The sequence below is a fragment of the Lemur catta genome, chromosome 22 (genome assembly GCF_020740605.2).
Source record: "Lemur catta isolate mLemCat1 chromosome 22, mLemCat1.pri, whole genome shotgun sequence".
In the NCBI taxonomy this organism is placed as follows: domain Eukaryota; kingdom Metazoa; phylum Chordata; class Mammalia; order Primates; family Lemuridae; genus Lemur; species Lemur catta.
The window spans coordinates 25,824,650-25,851,963 of NC_059149.1; the positions used below are offsets into that span (position 1 = coordinate 25,824,650).

The 27,314-nt window shown below is 47.1% G+C and overlaps 1 protein-coding gene across 3 annotated transcripts in view; it reads left to right on the forward strand.

Annotated features, from left to right (window-relative positions):
- The window catches only part of ELP3 (elongator acetyltransferase complex subunit 3), a 65,514-nt gene extending 56,970 nt beyond the window's left edge, over positions 1-8,544 (forward strand). For all 3 annotated transcript variants that reach the window (XM_045535548.1, XM_045535549.1, XM_045535550.1), the window contains one exon: positions 7,316-8,544. In XM_045535548.1, coding sequence (XP_045391504.1) covers positions 7,316-7,392 — 77 coding nt within the window. In that variant the 3' untranslated portion in view covers positions 7,393-8,544. The remainder of the gene's footprint in view (positions 1-7,315) is intronic.
- The last annotated feature ends 18,770 nt before the right edge of the window (positions 8,545-27,314 follow it).

The following is a 27,314-nucleotide window of genomic DNA, read 5'->3' on the forward strand; positions in this document are numbered from 1 at the left end:
TGTGTTTATTGGCCATTTAAATATCCTGTTTTCGTGTGTGTGTGTGTGTGTGTGTGTGTGTGTGTATGTGTGTGTGAGAGAGAGAGTTTTTCTCAAATCCATAAGACATTATCATTCAGTCAATATTTATTTAAACGTACTGGTATATTTACGACTTTGCCAGTCCTTGCTGCATCTCTAAAGTAGTTTATTCGTTTTCATTGACATATAGGACTCTGTCATATGGTGTCCCACAGTTTATCTGTTTTACTATTGTTGGATATTTGGGTAGTTTGCAAGCATTTCTTGACTGTTCGTTATTACTCATTTATTTAACAATAATCTGTTGGTAGCAAATTGTTCCAGTTTTAATTGTATGAAAATGCCTTTATTTTTCTTCATGCTTAAAGGAAGTTTTTACTGGGTATAGAATTCTACGTTTGCAGTTATTTTCTTTCAGCATTTTGAATCTTATCTTCCCACTATTTTCTGACTTTTTATGTTGCAGGTTGCAGTCAGGAAATCAGCTGTCTGACTTTGAGGATAGAGAGCCCTCAGGCTTCTTTTATGGATATTTTTAGTACCATCTTTGTTTTTTCAGACTGTCTTTGTTTTTCTCTGGTTTTATATGATGTTTCTAGGTATGGATTTACCCTGCTTGATCTTCCTTGGGCTTCTTTCATCAGTGAATTGATTTTTTTAAAATCCATTCTGAGTAATTTTCACCCTCTAACTCATATATATTGACTCTATCCCATTCTGTCCACCTCTCTTCCTGGGACTCCAGTTAAACATATTTTAGACCTATTTATTGTATTTACTGTGTTTCGTATCCTCTTCCCCACCCACATTATTTTGTTTCTCCATGCTTGGTCGTTAATATGATAGTCAACTGCAAGGTTAAGTCAGAAGAAACTAACTCAGCTGTATCTAATCTACTGCTAGGTCCTTAGCCCATCTATTGATGCTTAGTCCCACTTATTTTACTTTTTTATTTTTATTTTTATTTTTTGAGTTAGACTCTTGCCCTGTTGTCTGAGCTAGAGTGTAGTGGCGTCACCATAGCTCACTGCAACCTCAAACTCCTGGGCTTAAGCAGTCCTCCTGTCTCAGCCTCCTGAGTATCTGGGACTACCAGCACATGCCACAACACCTGGCTGAGTTTTATATTTTTTGTACAGACAGGGTCTTGCTATATTGCTCAGGCTGGTCTCCAACTGCTGGCCTCAATCAGTCCTCCCACCTTGGCCTCCCAAAGTGCTAGGATTATAGGCATGAGCTACCATGTTCAGGCTTTATTTTACATTTTAAATTCTCTGATTTCTGGTATTTTTTCAACTCTGTAATGTCACGTTTTATAGTTTCCATTTGCTTTTAGACATCTTTAAATTCAGCTTCTATCTCCATGAACATAGTGAGCAATAGCTCTTTTACAATTTATGCCAAATGTTGGAGTCCCTGCAGTCTTTTGTTTTTTGTCATGTTGTCCTGCCTCAAAGTGTACCTCATCATTTTTTACCCTTTCCTGAGCATTCTATATGAGAATTTGCTTTCAAGAATACTTTAATGCCTAGATGATGTTAGCTTCCTCCAAGCAGGAGCTATTTCCTTTTGGCAGGCATCTAATAGCAGTAATTGTCCCGGACAAGGCTTATGGTTTATCTGGGTCATCTAGATGTCACCCTGGCCCCGGGAGTCCCTCCCCCTCTGCAAAGTGGAGCCTCTCAGAATACAGTCCCGAGTGGGGACTGCTCTGCTGGGGCCTTATCTGTTCACAGAGTCTCTCATTACCTGCCGGTGTCATCGGACCCTTTCCTGTGATTTATTCTCCTGTTTCTTACTGAGCCCTGTTGTTGAAATGGAAAGAAAGTGACTGTGCTTCAGTTTCATATAGTGATTTATCAAACAAAGGACATTGAAAAAAATGGACACAGATACAGGAGGTGAGTTGAGTGAAACAAGCTGAGGGTCCCTTCTGCACTGTGACTGAAGGGATGTGCTTTGCCAGTGCAGACTTGTCCAAAACTGGAGTTGGGGAAGGCACGTCTGGCCGGGCACGCCTCTTAGCACAGGTGCCATGGCACGTTAGAAATACTTAGGGGCCAAAAGAAGAAAGGAAAAAAATACTTCGGGCCATAGGACCAAGCAGGCTGGGTCTGAATTACAGTTCTACTTCCTAGCACTGTGACCTTGAGTTGTGACCCATTCTGAGACATTTCTCCTAGGAGAGTAATTTCAAAGATCTTGTTAAGTTTTAAATAAGTTGGTGCATGGAGATTCTCTAGCATGCAGTGCCTGGTATATTTAAATTCTCAAAGAAGCTCTTCTTCCTCCAGCTTTATACTTTATGTACTTCTTTTCTTTCTAGTCACATTCTGAAGGGTAGAATACTTTAGTCACTCAACTGTCAAGCTGTTTCTTTTTTGTGAGATGGAGTTAGTCAGAATCACAAGCGAGGTAGCATTTAGGTTCATTTCCTGTTCTTGGTTTATTTTCTGTTTTAAAGGAAAAGCGTACTTATTCTTGGTGTTCTGAGACTCGGGTGTGGAACCTGTCCCCTGGGGGGAAAGGCCGTGGTGACCTGGAGGAGCAAAGCGCCGTGTAGCAGCCAGTTCAGGCACCGCGTTTCTTGTCGGCCCGTCCCCTCCCTGGTATTTTCTCTCTCTCTGAAATAGAATCAGAGCAGAACCTAAGTAAACATCTGAGCTTGTTCCATTTTTATCTTTGGTTAATCTTTTTGAGGTTTTGTGATTTTATTTCTCATTTTTATTAAAGAGCTTGAGCATGTGAAATGAACCTGCTCTTGTAGCCAGTGGCCCAGGCGGTTGGCATGTGCATTTTATGTGATTTCCTTCTGTCCTCAGTACTTGGAATAAGCAAATGTGTGCCCTAAGCAGAATGGTGCACACCTGTCGGCGAGGGAGGTGGGATCAGAATGCAGAGGAGTTCTTCCCCAGTGTGAGGGGCTTGGGCTTGAGGACATTTGGTTCCGAAGAACAATCAGAGATGCTGTGGCCCTGGTCTCCAGGTTGGGCAGCCAGCCTGGGAGCAAGAAACTAGAGATCCTGCTTGGGAAAGGGCTTTCCCTCCACACGCCGAGCAACTCTGCTCCTCTCATCCCTTCCGGGAGCAAGAGTGTCCTCTGCCTTTAATCTAACTGCTTTCCCTGGGTCTGCAGGTGCTGTAAAGTACACAGCTGAAACCATTTTAGTAATTTTTCATATACACAGTAAAGCTTATGCACACATTAAAAAGTTTATTTTCTTCTCCCTAAAGAGGTGTGTGTCTTGGGGCAGAGGTGGAGGGTGGGGAGGTCATCACAGAGGCCAGTCGCTAGAGCGCAGTCTCAGAATGCCAGCCTAGGCACTTTGCATGGTATTCTTGTTCACCGTATCTCCTTTCATCATCATCGAAGCTGGCAGAGTGGTGAAGGTGACAGTATTTGCCTGCCTACGGAGGACATGGTAAATTCTGCTTGTGGGTGAGGTACCAGGGAGGATAGAACAAAGCTGGCGTTTAGACCCCCTGCTTCTTCCATGTTGTGCTAACCTCTGCAGCCCGGCACCCTGAGGACCGCTGCACGGAGCGATTGGATTCCTGCTCGTTCCCCGCAGCCCGGGGATTTGGCAGGACCCCGCAGGCGATCGGTGGAGGGCTGCACGCTCGGCCTGCAGGATGGGAGCAGTTGGGCTGAGGGCTGGGAGACAGCTGTGCCGCCCTGCGCACGTCAGCCCAGGAGGTTGGCTGACGTCAGCTCTGAAGAGTAATTGTTTTTTTTGGCTGGCTAACAAAAGGAAAGTTACTATGACGGAGGACTTTCTAGGAGCCCTGCCAAACCTGGAGAGGAGAGCGGAGCAGAGTAAGGCCGTCACCCAGCCCGGGCGATGGCGTCCCCCCCTCTAAGCTGGCTAAGTGTAGGCACCGATACCCTCGCCAGCCTCCTCTGCAGGCTGTAGAAACAGGAAATCATTCTTTCAAGAAACTAGAGGTACAAAGAAATACAGATGGGGAGTATTTTTGTTCAGATGTTTAGGTGAGAAAAGGCTGGTGTCCAGGCGGCTGGAGGTCAGTCTTCCTCCCCAGGACACGTAAAGCTGCTCAGAGGCCCGGAGGGAGCTTCCCACGCGGGGCTGCTGAGGGCCGTTGAAAACAAGGGCAGGAGCGCAGCAAACAACGTGGCTCTTTCCTTCCAGAGGCCCATGGTGAGGCCGGAATGCCTCTGCCCAAGGTGGGAATAGTTTCTAGGGCACACCCCTATATAAAGGGGAAAGTAGAGGCCCAAGGAGCCTGTAGGCTCAGTTGGAATCATTACTGAGAAATGCTTAGATGCACCCCAGTAAAGCAGCATGCCGGGATCATCAGGGTACTCTTGATCGTTGAACTTTGTCATCCCAGAGCTGTCTAGTCCCGTGTTAGGTGTAAGGAACTGCTTCTGTCTCCCCTCTGCGGCCATTTGTGGTGGACAGGTAGAGGTAGGCTGGTGGCATGTTTTTGGAAGTAAAGCACTTAGGCCAACAACTGCACGTCCTCAATCTGAAAATTGGACTGTCATCTTTATTTGGCACAGGACGTATGAAAGAGCAAAATTAAACATGCGTCCAGGAACTGAGCTGAGCAGAACAAAAAGGAACCGTGAGAGATGTTTGGTAGCTTCGCGCGAGTAGAAAGCTGGAAGCACTCGCAGTCTGGCGGGTGGACGGTCATCGCTGAAGCCGAGCGGCGGGCATAGGGCAGTTCCGTATACCGTCCTCTCCTCTGTCGGATGTTTGACGATCTCCAGGACAAATATTTTTAAGTCCTTTGAAATGGTGTCTGTTTTGTAAACGTGGAAGAGAAATATAAAAAGCCAGAAATATTTCTGAATGATTTGGAGGCAGTTTTTATTAGATAGAAATCATAGTGTAAATCAGGAAGCTGCCTGTACGTCTCTTAGCTAACAAGATGGGAAATTGGTGACTACGTCAAGAAGTCCTGCCCTTCCTCTCGCTCAAATCGAATCGTCCCCAGTCCTGGCACCTAACATAGAGCGGACTTTTTTAATACATCCTCCAGGAGCACATTTCTTTGTATATACACAGCAAAACTAGGGGAACAGAGTATAATAGATCCTCAAACAGTTACTGCACCTTGGTTATATGCCAGGCACTGTAATAAGCCCTGCTGGGAGAGGCCGCTGGCATTAAAGAGCTCTGTTCTAGGAGGGGAGACAGACTCATACGGAAACAAAGCCCAGTGTGGTCACTAAACAGTGGGACGCATTAAGCTGCACAGCCAGCGTGGCGGGAGAAGGCTATGAATCGTGGTAGGGGAAATAGTCCCCTGCAGGTGGTGGTGTCCCAGTGGGGCTTGGAGGACGAGTGGCAGTGCGCTTGCAGCAGGGGCTCCTGCCGAGGGCAGTGGCGAAGCCAGCGCCGTGGGCTCCCGACGCTGATCCTGGACTGTAAAGCAGTTGGGTCAGTTGTGGAAGGAACTAGAGCTGAGGAGTCTGGGCAGGAGAGACTGTATCGGGCTAAGGAGTTGGAGCTTTATCTCGGGTTATGCCGTTAGCTACTCTAAGCAGGAGGGCGGGGTGGTCAGAAACGTCACTGTGAATTCTAACTTTAAATGGTGACTTGACCTGTGTTTGTCTCTTCCTGTCCTCAAGCTTGCTTGTCAGGTATGATGTTTTATGATATGATATTTTCAGTTAGAAGTATCAGAAAACTGAACTCAAAATTCAGCCCGACATGAATGAACCTTGAAGACGTTGTGCTGAGTGAAATAAGCCAGTCACAAAAGGACAAACACTGGGTGATGCCACCGATACAAGGTCCCTAGAGTAGTCAGATTCGTAGAAACAGAAAGTAGAAGGATGCCAGGGCCTGGGAGGAAAGAGTGGGAAGTTCGTGTTTCCTGGGAGTGGAGTGTAGGCCTTGCACGGTGAAAACAGTCCCGTGGGCGGATGATGGTGGTGGCTGCCCCACAATGTGAATATACTGATAATAATGAACTATATGCTTAAAAATGGTTAAAATGGTAAACTTTTATCAGAAATATAATTTGGCCTCTCTTCCAGGTTCCTGACACAGAGCTCCTAAAGCCCTTGTAATCTCCTGAGTTATAGGGGTTCCTAGGAGCATCTTTTGTTCTAACAAGGCAACTCTCAGTGGCTCGTCCGTGGGGTCCGGTCACCAAAGGACCAAGCCAGGACTAGCAGCTTAGAACGTTCAGTGCTCTGGGAGGGAGGGGCTGGAGATTGAGTTACGCCTACATGATGAAGCCTTCATGAAAACCCCTAAAAGACGGGGTTCAGAGAGCTTCTGGCATGGCAGACACATCCACATGCAGGAGGGCAGTGCCCCCCATCTTAGTGGAGACAGAAGCTCCTGTGCTCAGGACCCTGCCGGACCCCCCCCGTAGGCACCTCTTAATCTGGCTGGCATTTGTATCTTTTATCGGATCCTTTCATAAACTGGTAAACTACGGAAATGTTGCCCTGAGTTCTGTGAGCCGTTGTGGCTAATTAGCAAACCTGAGGAGGGGGTTGTAGGATCCCCCGGTTTGTAACCAAGTCTGACAGAAGTTGCGGGTAACCCAGGGACCTGCCACTTCGATTGGCATCTGGAGCTGGGGACAGCCTGGTGGGCTCGAGCTCATACCCCGTGGGGTCTGCGCCAGCTCCGAGTCGTCAGCGTCAGAATTGAATTAACTTGTGGGACACCTGGTTGGTGTCTGGTGTCCACAGGGAGCTGGAGAATTGCCCGATGTGGAAAACCCACACTTTCTCCTCAGCAAACCCACTTCTCTGCCACCAACTTATGAGGAAAAAACTGTTTTCCCATTAGCCCTTCCATACTCTCCGCACTTCTGACACTGACGTGAGTTCCGCGTCCCCTCACTGCTGGGGCTGCGTGGAGATGCCACCTTCCCCGCCTCTGTCTTTCACACTCCAGGAAACCGGAGCGTCGCCTGGGCTCATTTGGAGCGTGGGCATCTCACACATCAGTCCCCTCTTCCCAAGCACCCAGAGTGGCTCCGTGGTGCCAGCAGGATCGTAAATCTACGGGCTTGAAACAGCCTGCACACTTGCTCCTGCCTACGAGTGTGTGTGTCAGACACCAAGGAAAGAGACTTGTTTCTCTCTACGCAGCAGTTTCTATATTTTCATGCAGCTTGAATGCAAAGTAATAAAAATGTTCCAAACTTACTAAACAGAGGCTCTGTGTGGAAGAGAATTTGGTTTGTGGATGAGAGGGGCAGGGTATACAGTTGACAGAAGCACTTACTGATTTTTAAGGGCTACTGAAGTCGCACTGATTGGACACTTTTTTTTTTTTTTACTTTGTTTTCTCTGCAGGGGTCGGCACCAGGAATTATTATAGGAAGATTGGCTACAGGTTGCAGGGCCCGTACATGGTGAAGATGCTGAGATAGTGGCCACACCAGGCCACGTTTATGCAGCGTCCTCCCGGGCAGAAGATGGGGGGTCGGGACTCCTTGAGTGCTCAGCGGAGACTGAGCAGCGCAAATGGACGGCACTGTCCCCCGGCAAGGGGCCTTCACCCTCATCCTTCCGCTGTAGAAACTGGAAACTGCTTTCAGGGCTGGGGCTGGACATCTGCTGACCAGGCCCCTGAGCTGCCCTCTCCTGTGTGTCCCCAAAATAGTCACTTCTGTTTTTGAGGCCTAAATCATTTATCTAGTTTCTAAATTCTGCATGAGGCCCGCAGGTGACCCATTTTGACTCAGACACAGTGACGAAAGAAAACTAATCAGCTTGTCTGGACACCATAACTCATGAAATAAAACTATGGTTGTCATTTGAGGAGCAAACTTAGGAGTAGGTTATGTATGTACTCTAGGGACAAAAAGTCAGATTGGAGCATATGAGAATTGTCACACTCTGATCTCTGGCCTTTAACGACATACGCATTGGCACACAAGAAAATGAGCTTTTGTTTTGGTGGAAATCCTGTTACAGTGCTGATGTGTTGAAATAACAGTGTGACGGGGAGGAGGAATTTCGGTGGTGGCTGTGTGTACAGGCCTGACGACACCCGGCTACCAGCCTTTCCCGGCCGGGAGTCTGCCGTGCAAGACGCGCAAGAGGTTGTATTGCTCATTTCTTATCGTCTGTGTTTCCCACACTCGGCAACTGCGGAGCAGCGCGGGCAGCCGCAGCGCGGAGCCCAGGAGGCGCTGGCTTTTCTGTTCACTCCTGGGCAGGTACCGTCTGACGCATGTGGCCCCCAGTCAAGATTCGCTTCTGCAAAAGCCATTCCCTGCATTTTAATTCTTTAGTGTGGGTTTTGGTTTGTATTAAATGGAGAAAAGTAAGAGTTCAAGTTGTATGTGAAAGCAAAGAAGTGGCAAATGGGATTGGCTTCTTCGAAGGCTCATCTGGTAGATGTGCCTCTTTGGAACTTCCAGGTGATCTACTTGGGTGACTTGGCGCGGAGAGGATCACCTCCCAGATGAAAGGCAAGGTTTAACCTCGGGCCCCTTGGCCCCTGTGGCATTTTGTAAAGAGTGTTTAATGGAATTGATTCCTCTAAAAGGATCTGAAAATAAAAAGTCTTTAACATACAAAGAGTCATGTGGGTTTTTTTCCTCCCCCAGTAAATGCGGTGACATTTGCGGTGCATTTGCATGTTTCTGTTTCCAACCTGTGACACTGCTCGGTTCCTCGGGGGCGCTGCTTGCCGTCCCGTTAAACTGCCCCAAGGCAAATGGCAGCAGCTTTCTCCTGGGCTGGCTGTGGGAGCCACCGCTTTCCACGAGTGTCATTTAGGGAATTTAGCTGCTTCTCAATTATGGTTTTTTTTCCCCTATAAAAATAAAACTATTAAACTAATAAAGCGTACACTATGCGGGCTGTTACACCCTCGTTACTGGAGGGAGAAGCAGCAGGCAGGGCCCTGCAGTCGGTGTCTGGGCCTCCGTCTCCTCATCTGTCCTGGTCACCTAGACTCTCATGTACAAGAGGGTCCCTTGTGAAACAGTAAAAAAAGGCAAGCACGTGTCAAGTGTATTTTAAAAGGTGACAACTTGGAGAAAGATTTCACAATAAAATGCAATTGCGCAGGAACTTGCACCCTTCTAATGGTTCTCAGCCCTCGTTTAATCCCGATTCTCATGTCAGGATCCAGCATCCCTCTTTCCAGCCCATCCGCAGCCTTCGCTGGGGTGAGTCCCTTGTGGCCTGTGTGAGGCTGCAAGAGTTGTGAAGCTTCGCCAGGTGTCGGGGCTTCTGCCACTAGAAGCTTCAGCTTCTCTCTTGACTGCCCAGGGCTTGTCCTGGCCCCCCAGCACCCTGTGCTCTCCGGCCAGTGGCCGCCTCAACGAAAGACCAGCTGGGCACATCCTGGTGGCCTCAGCGCGAAGCCATCACAGATGCAGCTGGAGTCAGGTCTGGGTGGAACGACTCCTTAGCAACCACCCGGGGCCAGGCAGGTAGCGCTGCCGTAGCCCGGCCTTGCCCGATCTCCTGAAGAGTCTAACAAAAAGAAAAAAGATCACGCCGGATCAAAACCAAACCAAAACGTACTTGAAGAGACAATGAGATTTCAAAACTACATTATCACCAAGTGAAAGGGCCTGGTGAAGCCCCGAGTGCCTCAAATTGGGGGATGGATGGACCCCTTTTTCCTGTTTCCCATCACTACTGACCCCAAAAAGTACGACTTAAAAACCGAAGCCAGTTCTATGAAAACATCTTTCAAACTGCAAATTTTCATTGCCAAAGGTGTTTGGGTTTTGGGGGTTCTTTAAATTATTTCATTAAAAACACAAAATTTTGTTCCTAAAGAACTCACAGACCCCCGAGTTGGCAAAGAGCTCGAGGTCTGGATTCTGGCTGAGCCCCTCGTTAACTGTGGAGCTTTGAGCAGACCCCTCCCCTCTCTGAGCTCTAGCTTCTCCCTTTGTAACAGGAAACGGACACCCATTGCTCACGGCAGGCAAGTGCGACAATCAAATGTCCTATGTGAGAAGCATTGCATAGCCTGGACATTGTGTCAGCAGCTGTTACTGCTCTTACAGAGTGGCTTCTCTGCTGGCGTGTGACCCCGGGAAAGTTAGCTCTGCTAGTTTCTCCATCTGGAAATGGGAGTGACGGTAGACCTACCTCACACTGTGGCGGTGACGATTGAATGAGCTCACGTGGGTAGGGGTCTTAGGACAGGGGCTGTCACACAAAGCACACTAGAAAAGCACTGTTATTACTAGGATGTGACAAGTATGATGTTTGGCCCATTTCTTCTATGAGGGAGTGTTGTACCTGCTGACGATAGCATTTCTGATTTTTTGCTAGAATTTCTGGATTTTCCTAGAAGCTGATGTCAGAAGAATAGTATCTGGCGCTCAAAGATACCTACCTCCTCCTCTATTTGGTCTATTTTATTCATATCAGTCTAGGGTTGCAAATCCATGCCTTAGGGGCCCAGATACTAGCTGAGATTGCAGCAGCAATAACCATTTTCAAAGACTACTGTCATTCCGGGGGCTTCCCTGAAAGCTGTCTGATGTCACACGGTTGCTGCTCTCTTCCCCGTGTGACCTGGTGGCTGTGTCCACTTAGGGAGTCCCTCTAAGGGAGCGTGGCAGCCTTTTGTGGCAGGGCTCAGGGGCGGGAGGGACATATTCCTGGATATTGGAGTCGTGTGCACCAGCAATACGTTAGTTTTGGAACTGCCTTCACAGAATGAAACAGTTTATAAACTTTTTAAAGAAACTGATTTTAACATAGACAAATCATCATATCCATGCCTGTAAGCAGCAGCAAACCGGCTGCTTCTCTATATCCTACTTTAGTCACTATTACCCGCGTGTGCAGCTGTATCGCCTGTCTTTGTCTCGAGGGACCTAGAATCCCCTTGCTGTCCACCCGGAAGATTCCTGCTCCTCGTGCAGGAGGAGGAACGGCCATTGGTTGAGCCTCCGGCCCTTCGCATTCTGATCTCCAGAATCCTCCTCGCCGTCCCCAAGGTTAATGAGTCTCTGCTGTTTAACACATGAGGACACAGGCTAGTGTCTTTGTCTCTGAGGCAGATGTCACCAACAGGGCCACTGTGGTGTCCAGTTGTGGTCAATGCTAAAATGTCCAGGGCTCGCACACTCTGCAGTGTGGATAGGACCCGGAAGCAGCCCAACACAGTGGCCCTGGTCTCAGCCACTAAATGCTAAGATTCGGGTTTCAAACTGGAGTCGGCGACTCTGCCCTTGTCACTCCACCCTGCCACTGTTTCCTTTTTTAGGAGAAAAGGTTTCGGTCAGCTTGCATTGAGAGGACACCAATAGGAGTTGAACGACAAGTTTGTGCCTTTGTATTTGCATTTTGCCCTCACAGCAACCCATGAGGGAGGACCTGTCACCACCCTCCCAGGAGGTACAGTTGCAGGCAGGGGAGGCGGCTGGTTTCATCAAGAGCAAATGCAAAGTAGAGAAAGTCTGCTCTTTGCATTAAATGAAAATAGCTTTTGGGGACTCTAAAAATTATGTATGCTCATTATAACAAATGGAAGTGAGACAGAAAAGCACAAAATAACCTGAAATCCCAGCATCAGAGACGGCCGTGGTTAACATAGTGATGAACGTCCTCCCAGCCCTCTCTCCCTGCACACACGGACACACACACACACACACACACACACACGCACACGCCCAGTTTTACACAAAACGGTCATGCTGTGTGGGCTGCTTTGCCACCATTTTAGTCTACAAGATGTAAGGTGAGCATCTTTCCATTTCAACACGGATCTGCTTCACCCTGTGTAATGACTGCCTGACAGTCCGCTGTCTGCAGGTGCCACAGTTGATTTAAGCAGGTCCTTTGTGTCTCATAACCGTTTATATTCCCGTTGTCACAACACCTGAAATCAGGTGTGAAGTGTGAGGGGCTCCACGAATCTGTCAACTCAATCTTAAGATTTGCTTCTTTCATTTCCTTTCTACAAGCATTCACTCATCCGAGGCTGGTGTCCTTTGTGTCCCTCCCTGCTGTTCTGTCCCCAAGCCTTTCAGCCCTCCATTCACAGCCCGCCTCGGGGGCCTGGGGGGGGGGGCCCACCTGTCAGGCACTCGGCCTTTTCCATTCAGAGGCAGCGGCACGTTCCATTGTGAACAAGTCCCATCACACGAAATGTCAAGACGCCTGTGCACCGGCAGGCGCTGGAGCGTGAACATCCTTTATTGAGGTTAGAGGTGACCGTCCCTTATCTTTTCTTCGCTGGTGTAAGCTCCCGCGACAAGTCAGACTCCTCCGCCAGCCGCAGCCCTGCAGAGAAGTTGTCCTCTTGTCTCAGGGCCCATCTTGTCTGCGAGGTTAGAACATGTGGGTGCCAGAGACAGTACCTGCTGTCACCATCGGGGCCAGCAGGGGATGGGCTCTCAGCGCCTGGACCCCCAAGACAGACACCTGGCTTCCAGACCTGCTCCGCCTCCGTCCCGCTCTGCGGAGAACAGGGTCTGGGGCACGGCGTGTCGGGGGTGCCGGGGCAGCCGGGGCAGTAGGCAGAGGGCCATCTACGTCTACCCGGAGAAACGAAGAAAGTGCAGGAGGAATTTGGGGAAAGGGAGGCGAGGATGCATGTGTTCCCACGGGGCCAATGACCCAGGGACACGGCCTGCTGAGGCAGGAGGGGCATCTGCAGGGGGGAGGGGCAGATGGGGCGTGGGCAGGAGACTGTCAGCAGGCAGCAAGGAGCGACATGACGTGGAGTCCTTGAAAAGTCTTTCCAGGCCGGCCGCGGTGGCTCACACCTGTAATCCTAGCACTCTGGGAGGCCAAGGCGGGTGGATCGCTCGAGGTCAGGAGTTCGAGACCAGCCTGAGCGATACCCCCTCTCTACTAAAAAAAATAGAAATAAATTATCTGGCCAACTAAAATATATACAGAAAAAATTAGCCGGGCATGGTGGCGCATGCCTGTAGTCCCAGCAACTCGGGAGGCTGAGGCAGGAGGATCGCTTAAGCCCAGGAGTTTGAGGTTGCTGTGAGCCAGGCTGACGCCACGGCACTCACTCTAGCCTGGGCAACAGAGCGAGACTCTGTCTCAAAAAAAAGTCTTTCCAGACCCTGAAATGCCCCAGGTGAGATGGAGGTGCCAGGGGGCCCTACAGCGGCACATCCTGTCCCATAGTCACCCCTGGCCACCTGGGCAGAGCTGCGGCAGGAGGGGAGGGAGGGTCTCCAGAGACCGCAGGAATTCAACCAACCGGAGCAGGCAACCTGTGCTGCCGCCTGTTTACAAGGCTCCAGGTTGGTGGCCACCCTGCTGGCTGAAACCAGCCCGACACACCCTGGCAGCCACAGATGGGCCCAAGTGAACTCTCCTCGCTACCATGCTCAGGTCTCCACCTGGCAGGGCTGGGAGGGCTACAGCGTCATTGCCTGAACACGTGACACACGTGCTGGCACACGCACTCAGCATGCATGCACAACGGGAACTGCCCCTGCGTGGGATGACACATCTTTTTCTTTCTCTACTACCCCATAAAACCCCACACCACTTTCCCTCCGGGAGACGCTGCTTTGGAGAATAGTCACGGTGCTCTACTCGCTGCAAGAAATTAAAACTCCTACTGATCAAGCCCCGTGTTCCTGTGGGGAGGCGTTTGTTATTCACCAGGAGAGCAAACCACGATCTTTCGGGTCACAGGAGGAAGAGAGCTGGACAGAGCCAGGTGGGGGCACCCCAGGCCTCTCCCACTCGGCCGGGGCCAGAGAGGAGCTGGGACCTGGGCGTGTGATCCTAAGTCTCCCTGAGACCCGCGTGGACTTTTAGATGCCTGAAAATGAGACTTCCTACGGCAGAAACAGGAGTCGTGGGACGGATCTGAGATGTCACGGGCAGGCTGGGGAGGCAGAGTGATGGGACCGTGTGAAGGCGATGCTGGAGGGAGGGAGGGAGGGAGGGAGCTGGTCCCTGTAATGCAAAGTGAAATGGAAGCTCCAGCCGAGCCCCAGGGAAGGGACCCAGCCCAGTGAGGCACCAGCCCTGGGTGGCCGGAGCGCTCAGACCAGCCTAAGCCTCTCATCCAGATGGAGAGTGGAAAACGTCAGGGGGAGATTAAGCAATCAGGGGAAGGATTTCTGAGAGCGTTTGATATGCTAGGAGACCCGCCCCTTTCCTTGAAGAGAAGAAGTGGCAGTTCCCCTCACCCCAACAGCCTTCAGCGGGACCCTCTGAGAGCCAGCTCTGTGTCCCTGCTGCATGGGCACAGGATGTCCCTCCAGGGAAACCCGGAAGGTTCTGACAGTGCCTCCAAAGGAAAGTGGGAGGAATAGAAGCAGGGAGGAGAGACGAAAGGGATCCCCCTCTCTCAGGAGTTGTCTGGACACAGGTGTTTGAGTGTCCCCGGGAACCAGAGAGGAGCCATGCGGGAGAGGGAGCCAGCGCGGGGTGTCCAGGCTTGTCCAAAAGGGCTTCGTGGAGGAGCAAAGAGGTCCCAGCAAGAAGAAACCAGAAGTGCCCCTCCCCCAGATTCCCAGGGCTGCAGAGGAGTAAATGGCCAGAACACAGGTGTGCGACCTTCTGCCCCTCTGAACCCTGTGCAGGACCCAGGGTGTGCAAAGCTGGCATAGGTGACGGCCATGCTCCCAGGGCTCCTCCCACCCTTGCTGCTGTCTGTCCCCAGCCCCCAGGCTTGTCCTCCAGGGAGTGGGGAGGGCGCTGGCACCTCTGCAGCAGCCCCTCCCTGGGAGAGGAAGAAGCCACAGCCTGGAAGTGCAGGTGTTACATGGGACGGCCGTTCTAATCATCGAGAGGCTCAAAGAGAAGGAAGGACACCTGTTACCTAACAGAGGGCACAAAAGGCTGGAGGCCCAGGTCTTCATTCAAGGGCTGGGGGGACAAAATGCAGTCGGCTTTTGAGAACCCTCCCATCAGCTAGACTTACTCAAATAACCGTGACATTCTGATTATGTACATTAGCAGGGCACACATGGACAACATTAGATTTCTATTTTAAATTGAAAAGGATATTTAACTATCATTTTTGTTTTAATAACGCATGACCTCCTTTAAAAACAGACACTTTTTCTTCTGTACTGAGATGTTGGTGCCAGGGGTGGAATTTGACATTTCTCTGGAACTAGATTCAGCCTGGAACCCTTCACCCGGGATTACCGAGTGGGTGAGGCTGTTGCCAAACACAGCTTGGGCTGTCTGCCACCCGAGAACCAAACATAAGAGGTGAGTGTTGGGCGATGGAACGGTGGCTTATTCAAGCGCCAGCAGCCTGGGGAGATAGCGGGCTATTGTCTCAAAGGCCATGTCATGTCCTCTGCTTCCTGAGCAACTTGTATAGGGAAGGGGTCAAGGAGGTCGGTGGCAGAAAGCAAACCTTTGTGCAAGTCATCATGACTTGCTCCATGGTTGTCAGCAAATACATCACCTGAGGGACCTTGTCATCAGCAGTCTACTGTGGCTCTTGATCGGTTTTCCCTCAAGGTCATTTTCTAATCTTGTGCCCGGCAGCCATGTCAGCAAGCAGTGGGTTAATTCTAAACTTTTAAGATAGAAAAAGCCTGAAGCACACTGGAAGCAACATGTCTTCCCGCTAGTGAGCCTGGCGTCATAGTCTGAGTGGCCCTTGGGGTGCGCTTACAAACCCCCACTGTCAGTCACTATTCCATTTCCATGGAAACGAGGCATCAGCGCCATTCTGGCTACTTCCTGCTGAATGGGGGCAGCGAATGGGGAGTTTCCAATACAGTAGCTTGGCATGATGGAGTAAGTAACTTTTAGTTCCTTTTTCCAGAGATGAGAATTAAAGGCTTACCAACAGCCTGATTTAACTATCTGCACCCCTTTTGGATAGAGCAAGTAATTATTAAAATTATTTTAAAAATCAAATAGCACTCAGTGATAATTAATAAAATGCTTAAACCCAGTTTAGCAATATCCGTAAGAAGAGATCATAGGCCATCTGGAATTCATGAAAATAGACTAGAAAACTAGTCACCTGCTGCCTTAAACATAGAACTATGTTCATCTAAGGTGTGTTGCAACCAAGTGGTTTGCTATCGTATTTTTTCCATGCTAGTTTCAATTTGTGAGGATGGATTTATGTAAGTGCAGCAAGAGGAGTTAATTATCATTCAAATTCCTTGTTCAGCAAGCGTATAGTCTAGAGCTATTCTACTGTCTAAAACTATCCAGGCTAGTGAATCTAGTGAATTTTGAAGATTAAGGAATTAGCAGTTTCATTAGCTATTATGATTATGGTCTCGCTTAAAGGAATATTTCAGGTCCCATCTCGGCTGGCAGCTCCAGGTCGTGTCTGGTTTTGGTGCTGCCTGCTTTACTCGACAATGTGTATCCACAGCTTGATACCTGCAAGCTCTGAAGCAGCATGAGTGGTTGACAGCACATCATAAGGCCTCTTCCGTTTCTGCATCATTTGTTGCTTGGGACCTTGTTCTTTCCATATTTTTAACAAAAAACCTGTGTCCCAGATCGAAGGGGTGAACAGGTTCATCCACTGGAAACACCAACATAGACAGAGCAAACTGTTGGGTGGTGGTGAAGACCTGGCCCATCTGCTGTACTTATTATCTTCAACTCATTAGTTACATGGGGGCCAGCGAGAGCCCTAAGGGGGTGCCAGGAGGGTCTCCCAGAGACTCATAGGGGCTCAACTTGAGCCCACTTTACGGGGCCACCCTGATCCTGAGCAGAGCAACAGGTAATGCCCTGTTCCATTTTAAGTCTGTTTCTTAGCAGAGTTTGGCTCGAGTCTTGTTTAACGTGTGGTTCATCGTTTCTGTTCTACCTGCAGACTGTGGTCTCCATGACGACTGTAACTTCCACTTGGTCTGCAGGGCACTACGTACCCCCTGAGCAACTTCAGACACACAGGGAGGGCTGTTGTCACTCTGAATGAACTATGGCAGTCCAAATCGGGGAGTGATCTCTTTTAACAAAGCCTTTGTGGCTTCCGTGGCCTCCACCCATCCGGAACACGTGTCTATAAACACGAGTAGAAACTCATCATTTCCAGCAGCCTTGGGCATCTGAGTAAAGTCCACTTGCCAGTCTTCAAAAGGGCAGATTCCCTTACATTGTACTCTTTGTTTAAGTGAGTAACAGTCAGTCTTAGGGCTACTGTAAGCTCAGGCTAGAATGCAGTGACAAGATCATAGCTCACTGCAGACTCCAACTTCTAGGCTCAAGTGATCCTCCTGCCTCAGCCTCCCGAGTAGCTGGGACTACAGGCATGTGCCACCACACCTGGCTGATTTTTCTTATATTTTTGTAGAGACATGGTCTCACTATGTTGCCCAAACTGATCTTGAACTCCAAGCTTCAAGTGATCCTCCCACCTCGGCCTCCCAAAGTGCTAGGGTTACAGGTGTGAGCCACCACACCTGGCCTGTTTGACATTTTTAAAGATGAAAGTTCAATCGTGTGTTTTCTGGCATTGTGATGATCGAGACACAAGCGTTAAAAATTATCCTAATGACATAAGGGCAGCATTGATCTGTCACACACCTCCCCCCTCCCCGCTCTTTGTAAAAGGGACACTGTCTCACACATTCTGTGCCTCTGCTCCCCTTGCCCCTACCCTGTGCCCAGTGCTGGCCCAGGGTCTGGGCTCAGAGCAGACACTCAATAATCTGGTTTGAAGGGGGTTCAGTCAAAACTCCAGTCTAGACCAGGGAGAGAGCCGAGGGAGAAGGGAAGAGGGAGGAGGGGTCAGGGTGAGAGCAGAAAGATAGAGGGGTGAGCCTAGGAGAGAAGAGTGGAAGTGATGGGAACAAGGGAACCGCATTGCTTGCCTGGCTGTCACCTCCCTGTCCACCAAAACATCGAGGAGCCCACTGGCCCCCACTCATTCAAGCCCAACCTCTGACCTCCAGGGACAAGGGGGCTCCGGCCTGGCCCGCCTCCCTGCGGTTTCCTCACTTTGCAGAATTGCTCAGCTCCACTTACCAGGCCCCCTCTCTGCACAGTCCTCACCAGCCTGGGAGAAAATTGCTTGTGTGATGACTCACAGGGAAGGAGCCATAAAACACTGACTCACCAATACCCCCTCCTGCCCGCTCAGTGGGTTCTGCTTTCTGTTTTCCCTTCCAGAGACAATTTAGGATCCGTTTCTGTGATCTTGGCCCCATACAACAGCTGCCGGCTAAACCCGAGCTCCGCAGTAACCTTTTCCCCAACTCATTGTTTACCTGAAAGTGGCTGTCACTGATAAATGCTGCGCCCGGCCTGGCTACTAACCGAGTTGAAAAAGAAAAGAAAATCAGATCAACGGGAGGACAGATCCGTGCTTGGCTGAGGCCCACGCTGTTTCTAAACAGTGAGCAAGAAGTTCATGCCCCCGCCTGAGACTCCAGAGAAACCTTTCTCCAAGAGGGTTTGAAAACTGTTTAAGAGTGATTGTGAACCGTGTTAACTTTGAAAAGGCCCACGCAAAGGGGAAATGCAACACGCTTTTAAGACATATTAAATCTTTTTGTCTAAAAAATGCCCAGCAATAATCCACATGCCAAAAAATGAATCTAGAAACAGACCTTACACGCTTCACAAACATTAACTCAAAATGGATCATAGACCTAAATGTCAAACACAGAACTATAAAACCCCTAGAAGATAACAAAGGAGAAAAGTTAGATGGCCTTGAGCACGTCAGTGACATTTCAGATGCAACAGCAAAGGCGTGATCCGTGACGAGGCAACTTGGCAAGATGGACTTTAAGATCGAAAACTTCTGCTTCGCAACACACACTGTCAAGAGTGTGAGCAGACAAGCCACAGACTGGGAGAAAATATTTGCAAAAGGCATACCTGATAAAGGACTTATATTCAAAATATACAAAGAACTCTTAGAGCTCAACAGTGAGAAAGTGAACAGCGTAATTAAAAGTTGGGCCAATGAGCTGAACAGACGTGTCTCACCAGGCTACACAGATGGCAAGTGAGTGTATAAGAAGATGTTTACACGTCCTTAGAGAATTGAAAGTTACAACAATATTGAGATAGGTACACACCTATTACAATAAAATGGCCAAAATCCAGGGCACCAAATACTAATGAGGACAAAGAACAACAGGAACTCTCCTTCATTGCTGTGGGAATGCAAAAACTAAGTGTACCATACATACCACACAGCAGGAATGAATGAAAACTTATGTCCATACAAAAATCTCCACACGAATGCTTATAACAGCTTTGATTATTGTTGCCAAGACTCGGAAACTACCAACACATTCTTCAGCAGGCAAATGGATAAATAAACAATGGTACATCCAACAATGGAATATTATTTGGTGCTAAAAAGAAATGAGCTATCAAGCCATGCAAAGACATGGAAGAAACTTAAATACATACGAGTAAGTAAAGGAAGCCAGTCTGAGAAGCTACATACTGTATGCCTCCGACTATATAACGTTCTGGAAAAGGCAAAACTATGCAAGCAGTAAAAAGATCAGGGGTTGCCAGGGGTTAAGGTAGAGGGAGGATGAACAGGCAGAGCACAGAGGACTTTTAGGGCAGCGAAACTGCTCTGCGGGATACCGTAGTGGCAGATACGTGTCATCATACGTTTGTCCAGACCTGTAGAATGTACAACACCAAGCATGAACCCTAATGTAAGTGACGGACTCTGGAGATAATGTAGGTTCATCAATTGTAACAAATGCACCACTAGGGTGTGGGGTGTCGATAATAGAGGAGGCTGTAGCATGTGTGGGGGCAGAAGACACATGGAAACTTTCTGTATTTTCTGTGAACCTAATGCTGCTCTAAAAAGTTAAATCTAGGCTGGTCGGTCACAGTGGCTCATGCCTGTAATCCCAGCCCTCTGGGAGGCTGAGACGGGAGGATTGCTTGAGGCCAAAAGTTCAAGACCAGACTGGGCAACATAGTGAGACCCCATTTCTCCAAAAAAGAGAAAAATCAGCCAGGCGTGGTGGCCCACACCTGCAGTCCCAGCTATTCGGGAGGCTGAGGCAGGAGGATCCCTTGAGCTCAGGAGTCTGAGGCTGCAGTGAGCTATGATGACGCCACTGCACTCCAATCCAGGCAACAGAGTGAGACCTTATCTCAAAAAAATAATAAAATAAAATAATCTATTTTAAAAACCACAAGGGAAAAGATTTTAAGAATAAATTAATACTCGAAGTGAAAAAAGATGCCCAGTGGATAAAGGAGCATGGGAGGGGCTGACAAAGGTTCCTGTGTGCTTTACCGTGTTTCATTTAGGAGTGAAATCGCCAGGCTTATAAGAATGAGTGTTCCTCCGTGGTCCTTGGCATTTCCAACAAAAACCTCGACTGCATGTCCCAACAACAAATGACCACAGGGATCCCCCGGGGGACAGTGAGGCAGATCGTCACACAAATCAAGCTCGGTCCTGACTCTGTCTTGGGACCCGTTGGAACGTGTGCGAGTTCTGCCCCGGCACTTTAACCAGATCATCAATGCGCAGCACCGTGTTCGTGGAAAATTGGTTTTCTCCTTGTATTTTTCCCCCGTTCTTCCCTCATTCTAATCAGCTCCGTTCTTGGTCTCAGGACGTAAACTTTTATCACCAGTTTTTGGTTGAATTAACAAGTGGATTGGCCAGACTGCGAAAAACATTAAGGAAACAGAAAATGCAGCCCAGACGGAAGGAGATGCTGAGCGCAAGGCGGCTCCGTGCCGGGCGTCAGCTGCCCGTGTCTTGATGGACGCCCACGGCATGGCATGGCGGCAACACCTGGGGAGCAGCGTCTCCACGGGGCCGGGCACGGATCGTGCACACAGCCAAGTGCGAGCAAAGAGAGCAAGTGCAGCCATGAAGGAATGGAAAAGGACCTGGCCGGCAATTTGCACAGATCCATGAATAACTAAAACATGCAGAGTCAAACGCATTTGCACGTGTTTGTATGCATCTCAGGTTACATATAAAGTACATGCATAATACACGTAGACACACTCATGGACACATATGTATTGAGAAAAAGATCAGAAAAAGTTCTCCCGGGTATGCACCCCTAGCCAAAATGAAGAAAATAATTTCAGTTATCATTATATTAATATTAATGAGCAAAATGATTGCAATGCAGTGCCAGCTGGTATGTTTCTTGGATGACAAGTTGTGCATGAGTACCTAACTTTTTGTTGTTCTGTTTTCTTGAAGTATTCTGTTGTTAATTACTCTTGTGAAATTATACACCGAATTCCACATCGATAATTATGCTGAATTTGTTCAGTTCCTCTGAATCTGGAATGGAAGCTATAAATGCATTTTTACTAATTTTGTCTTCCTTTTCTAAAAACAGCTGTATCGGGATGTAATTCACATACCACACAATTCACCCACTTAAAGTGTACACATGTCAATGGTTTTTAGTATATTGTGCAACCATCACCCCAATATTTAAAAAGTTTTCATCTCCACAAACAGAAACCCCACACCGTTTAGCGATCACTGTCTTGTTCCCCCATCTTCTCTAGCCCTAAGCAACCACTGATCTACTTTCTGTCTCTATAGATTTGACTGTTCTGGACATTTCGTGTAAATGGAATCATAATACATGATCTTTTGTTACTGGCTTCTTCACTTAGCATGATATATTTGAGATTCAACCACATTGTAGCATGAATCAGTACTTTATTCCTTTTTAAGGCTGAATAATATTCCACTGTATGGGTATATCCCATTGTTCATCCATTTATATCCTTCCATGGGCACTTGGGTTGTTTCCCTTCTGGCTGTTGGGATTAGTGCTGCAATGAACACAATTGGTGTACAAGTGTCAGTGTTTTCAATTCCTTTGGGCATATACCTCGAAGTGGAACTGCTGGGTTTTATGGTAACTCTATGTATAGCTTTTTGAGGAATCACCGTTTTCCACACTGGCTGTACCATTTTACATTCCCACCAGCAATGGGTTCTGTTCCTCCACATCCTCACTAATACTTGTTAATTTTCTTCATCATTACGATTATTATTAATATTACAGCCATCCTAGTGGGTATCAAATGGCATCTCATTCTGGTTTTGATCTGTATTTTCCTAATGACTAATGATGTTGAGCATCTTTTCATGTGCTTATTGGCTTCTTTGGGAAAATGTCTGTTTGAGTCCTTTGTCCATTTTTTAAATTGGGTTGCTTGTCTTTCTGTTGCTGAGTCTGTTTTTTCTTAATTGTTATTGTTTTTAGTCTAATTGGCCCTATCTGTTAGTAAGACCCAGAGGTGCAGATTAAAGTCACGTTCCCCACTATGACTGTAGCCAGATGAACTAGTCTTTGGTCTACGCTGCTGTTCTGTCGTCCTTAACTACAAATTCTGTGATTCTTATGTCATCTGAGGACTCGAATAGGGACTGAGATTCACTCTGTGCACCACTGTAAGACATCTAGTCAAAACATAATCATTGCTTGAATAGAGTTTGATGCAAGGAAGATTATTGTTAATTTTGTGAAATAAAGGGTCTAATCCTCTTTCAATAAAGCATTAACAGTGCTTTGAGCAATACAACTGCAGATAGTTTGTTTTCTTCCTACTGTTCAAAATGCCCCGCTTTAAAGACCACATATTTTTCATAATGCAAGAATTTTTTTTCTAATAATAGAGACATTTTATTGCCGTGAATAATTACTACTATTTCTCAGTTCCATGTCTCTAAACACTGGCTCAGCAGCAACTATCTATCTCGCTTTCAGGATAGTTCGCCTAATCAAAAAGTCAAGTGGAAAAAAAAAAATTGAGGGCTCAAATTTTTCTCTTTCATCCATCACTGGGTCGGCTCTGGAGCGGCAAAATGCAATAGGCATTTACTCTGAATGTCGACTTTCACCAAACTGAAGGGTGTGACCTGGGCACAGTGTAGTGCTTTCCTGAGATAAAATTCAGCAACTGAACAGAGTGGAGTCTATTCTTCTGAAAGCACAGTCAGGAATGCAGGATTCTGAGCCTTGATCCGCTATCAGCTGGCTGTGTAAAAAGTTGGGAAAAATTACTTCCCCTCTCTTGGCTTCCATTTATCTATAAAATGATGAGATTCGATTAGGTCCTTAAGGTCTTTCCACCTTCAGCAATCCATGAACCCCACTTGCAGAGGTTAACAGCCCAAGGAAATTGCTGTTTTGTAGAAAAAAGCCTCTTTTGTGTGCGGAAGAGCATGGGAGCCAGAAGAGGGAGGCAGGAGAACTTGTCCTCGAACAATAGACAAACTTACAAAGATGCGTGAGCAAGGATGTTCTTTACGGTGTTGTTTATAACAGTGAAAATACAGAAACAATGTGATTTTCCGACATAGGGGAAAAATTAATTATGATATAGCCCCAAAATGTAATGTTTGGCAATCATTTAAAATTATGCAGATCTGTACCTACTGACATGATTATTCATAACCTACTAAGTGGAAAATCTACTTATAACAAATGTGTAAAATGTACCTTTGTGAAATATGTATACCTCCACACACCTCTTGAAAGGTTAATGGTAATTATTTTTCTTTTAGTTTATTTGTAATTTCTCTTTTGCTATAATAAACATGCCTTCTTCGTATAATTAAACACACAGGGTATAAGTCAGCATTTTCTAGAGAAACAGAAGCAGTAGGAGATATACACACACGTTCACACACGGACACACACAACCAATGAGTATCTTTTATCTGAAATGCTTGAGACCGGAAGTGTTTCAGATTTTTCTGGATTTTGGAATATTTGCATATACATGAGACATCTTGGAGATGCAACCCAAAACTAAACATAAAATTCATTAATGTTTCATATACACCTTATACATACAGCCCGAAGGCAATTTTATACCATATTTTTAATAACTTTGTGTCCATCCTACCCATGTGCTATTTTATTACCCTTTCTGGGCATGCTTTGCACGGGGAGTCTGGGTGTTTGTGGAAAAGATATATTATGGCTAAGATGGTCTTTTCTTCCTTGGGGGATGCTGAATAAACTGTTGTGCACCTGTGTTGACTGCCACCCATCACACGAGGTCAGGTATGGAATTTTCCACTTGTGGCATCACATCGGCACTCGAAAAGTTCTGGATTTTGGAACATTTTCGCTTTTGGAATGATGGATGCTCAACCTGTATATATACGTATAAACAAAACCCATAGGTTACATACATGTGTGCACGTGAGATTTATTTTAAGGGTTTATTTGGCATGACTGTGGGGCTCACGAGTTCAAAAATCCATGAAACAGGCCAGCAGCCTGGGGGCTCAGGCAGCAGGGGATCCTCGGTCTTGAGGCAGAATTGCTTCTTCTCCAAAGAGCCCGTTTCTGATTTTAAGGCCTTCAACTGATTGGACGAGGCCCACCCGTTGGATAATCTCCTTTCCTTAAAGTCAACTGACTGTAGACGTCAGCCACATCTACAAAATACACCCCCCCACCCCGGCAACAACTCACTTCATGTTTGATCAAACAGCTGGGTGCCATGGCCTAGCCAAGGTGACACACAACAAACCATCGCACAGGAAAATTCTGACACCCAGTAATCAAGTATAATAAGACGGACACATGTCTATCCACCGGGCTCTCCGTGGGCCTGGGCTAGGCAGTCCGGTGCGATGAGGGCCTGTTCCTCCCAAGAGACCTGCGGGAGCCTGGGGGGCAGGGGGCACCTTTCTAAGCCCTGTAGATGGGGAGTCGCCCCTGTGGGAGGGAGGCAGTGTCTGCCCACGGCCAGCAGTGCCTGAGATGATGGCTGCCTGCAACTCTTCAGTCACCAAATTCACCAAATGCCTGTGAATCAGGGCCCCTGACGTGGAAGTGGGAACGCAGGACAAAGCCACAAGCAGAGCCAGGGTGGCGGAAGTCCCAGCTGTGTGAAGGAGTTTGGGTTAAGTTCAGCCAGACACCCCAGGGGTGCAGGAGCCCCCAGTGACAGCCAGTGTTCATAAATCCAGCCTGGGTCTCAACAGCCTTGCAGAGTTCCTTTCTCTCCCCACGCTGGGTGCGATCAAGCGGCACAGACTGATATTATTAATAACACACATTTCATATAGATTTTTAAGTCATTAACAGTTCTAAATTAACCAGCTGAATGATCTCCCCGCACGAAGGAGCAGGCACGGCGGGTGAGGGTTCCGGGCTATCAACTGACTGTTCGGCAGCAGAAGGTTAAAGACAGACATCAAAGAAAGTGAAATTTAAGTGCAAAGACGATATAGACACCAACGAAAGCCTTGCTGCTTCATTTGGGAGAATTACAAAGCAAAAGCAGAGGATCTCTGTGTGTTAATGTATTTTGGCAAACAAGGAGACAGGAGTTATTTCTTTTCTGCTTCTCCATCCTGGCAGAGGATACCCCAAAAGGCTGCCGACACACTCTCTGCAGGGCAGACAGCCCTGGCCAGTGTTTTCACACCTCTAATGCCTTTCTAAAAGCTGACGGGCACTGCATGTTTTCTCGTTGCCTCACACCGTTTTTGCAACGAGCATGCATTACTTTTATCACCAGCAAGAAAAGAAAAACATATATATTTTTTAAATCTGGCTGTGACTCCCGGTTTTTAAAATGCTAATTTGAGGACACATGCTTAGTCTCCCCTCTAATGCAAAAATCTTTTGAAATGATCCAATAGGTATTAATATAGGGGGACCTATCAGTAGCAAGACTGGGAAATAGAGAAGAATAAATGAGCCAGGAGCTCCGAGGATTTCCTGGAAGAATGGAAGCAGACGGGAGCAGGAAAACAGATTAGGAGAGTTTAGACTGCTACAATTTTCTAGAGGATGATTCAGCAGTATATTATAAATGTGCACACCCAGATCTGCGGCCACCCTGCCTGTGGGAATTTATCTCCTAAGGAAATGATGAGACGTGTATGAAGATGTACGTTATAATGATGATAGCCGTGTGTTCACTTTCTATATTTTCAAGGCTTGTTAAATTTTGCCTGTCCTTCAATTAAGCGTTTTCCATTCATGCACTTCATTCTAAAGTTGAAGCCAATAAAAAAGCATTTCATTCTGATCATCGTGCAAATATTCCATGCTGGGCTGGGTCATATGTTAGAATTACATTTATTGCTTAGTGGATTCAATTTCAAAATACCAGGCCACTTGAAAGAGAGTACATATAGCATCAATGACAAATATATTCCCTATTTTGACATTGGCTCCTTAAAATGCCACCTTAAAATGCTCCTTTAAAAATGCCACGTATTTATGTGTCTTACACATTTCTTGTGCAGTTTTTCCCTTATAATTTCTCATTTCCTTTCCTTTTTTCTTTAATTATTTGCCTTTATATTCCCAGTTTTTCCTCCCAGCATTTTAGTCATACTCTCCATTCTACTCCTGGTCCTCTTCTCCCTTGGGCACTGGGAATTCCAAACTCTACCACAAGCTGTCTCTCAGGGCTTTCCTACCTGCCCTCTACAGCTGGAGGCCACTAACTCCATGTTTTCTCCTCTCCTGGTTTACCCTCTTGTTTTGCTGGAAAACATCCTCAAGTAATTTCTTACGAAAGGTAGATAAATAAAATTAGAAATAAAAAGGGGACACAACTGCCAATGCTACAGAAACAAAAAAGACACACTGAATATATTATGAACAAATATATTAAATTTGAAAACTTAAATGGATCAATTCCTTTAAAAAAAAGTGAAGTCTATTAAAATTGATAATAGAAAACCTGAATCATCCCATAACCAATTAACAAACTGAATTTAGAGTTAAAAAAAAGATCTTTCCATGAAGGAGTCAGACTTTAATGGAAAAAAAAAAAAAAAACTACCAACCATTTTAGAAATGGAAACATTTCAGTCTTACCCAAACACTTCCAAGAAAGAGAAAAGGAAGAAATACTCCCCAACTTATCATATATCCTTTTATAACTAGCATAACCTACTCTCACCTTAATATCAAACACCAATGTCTGAGAAAGGAGAGTCACAGGCCAGTCTCACTCATATAAGTCCTGCAGTACAAATACCTGTTGCTCAACACAATCTCCACTCTTCTTCCTGGGCACATAGATTATATTTCCCAGCCTCCTTTGTGGTTTGTGTGACTGAGGGACTGTGTCCTAGCCAAGGACATGCGAGCAGAAGTGATGTGAGCAATTTCAAGCTGCCAGAGTAGGAGACTAGGAGACAGGGCTGAGGCCGGATGCGGCAGCTTGCAGAGTGGGTGCAGGTGTTAAAGTAAACAACCATCGGGCAGAAAACTAACCAGGGTGGCTGATAACCACAGGCAAGAACCGGCTTCGGCTGGCTTCTCAGTTATCTCTGACACTTTACATGAACTTTGGCTAATTACAAGATCATTTACATCATGGTTTTAAAAATTTCTCCATCCTTGAAATCACCATGACAGTTCTGAATAAAAACATAAAATAGAAATAAACCCAATTTTAGGAATTACTACCCAAATTC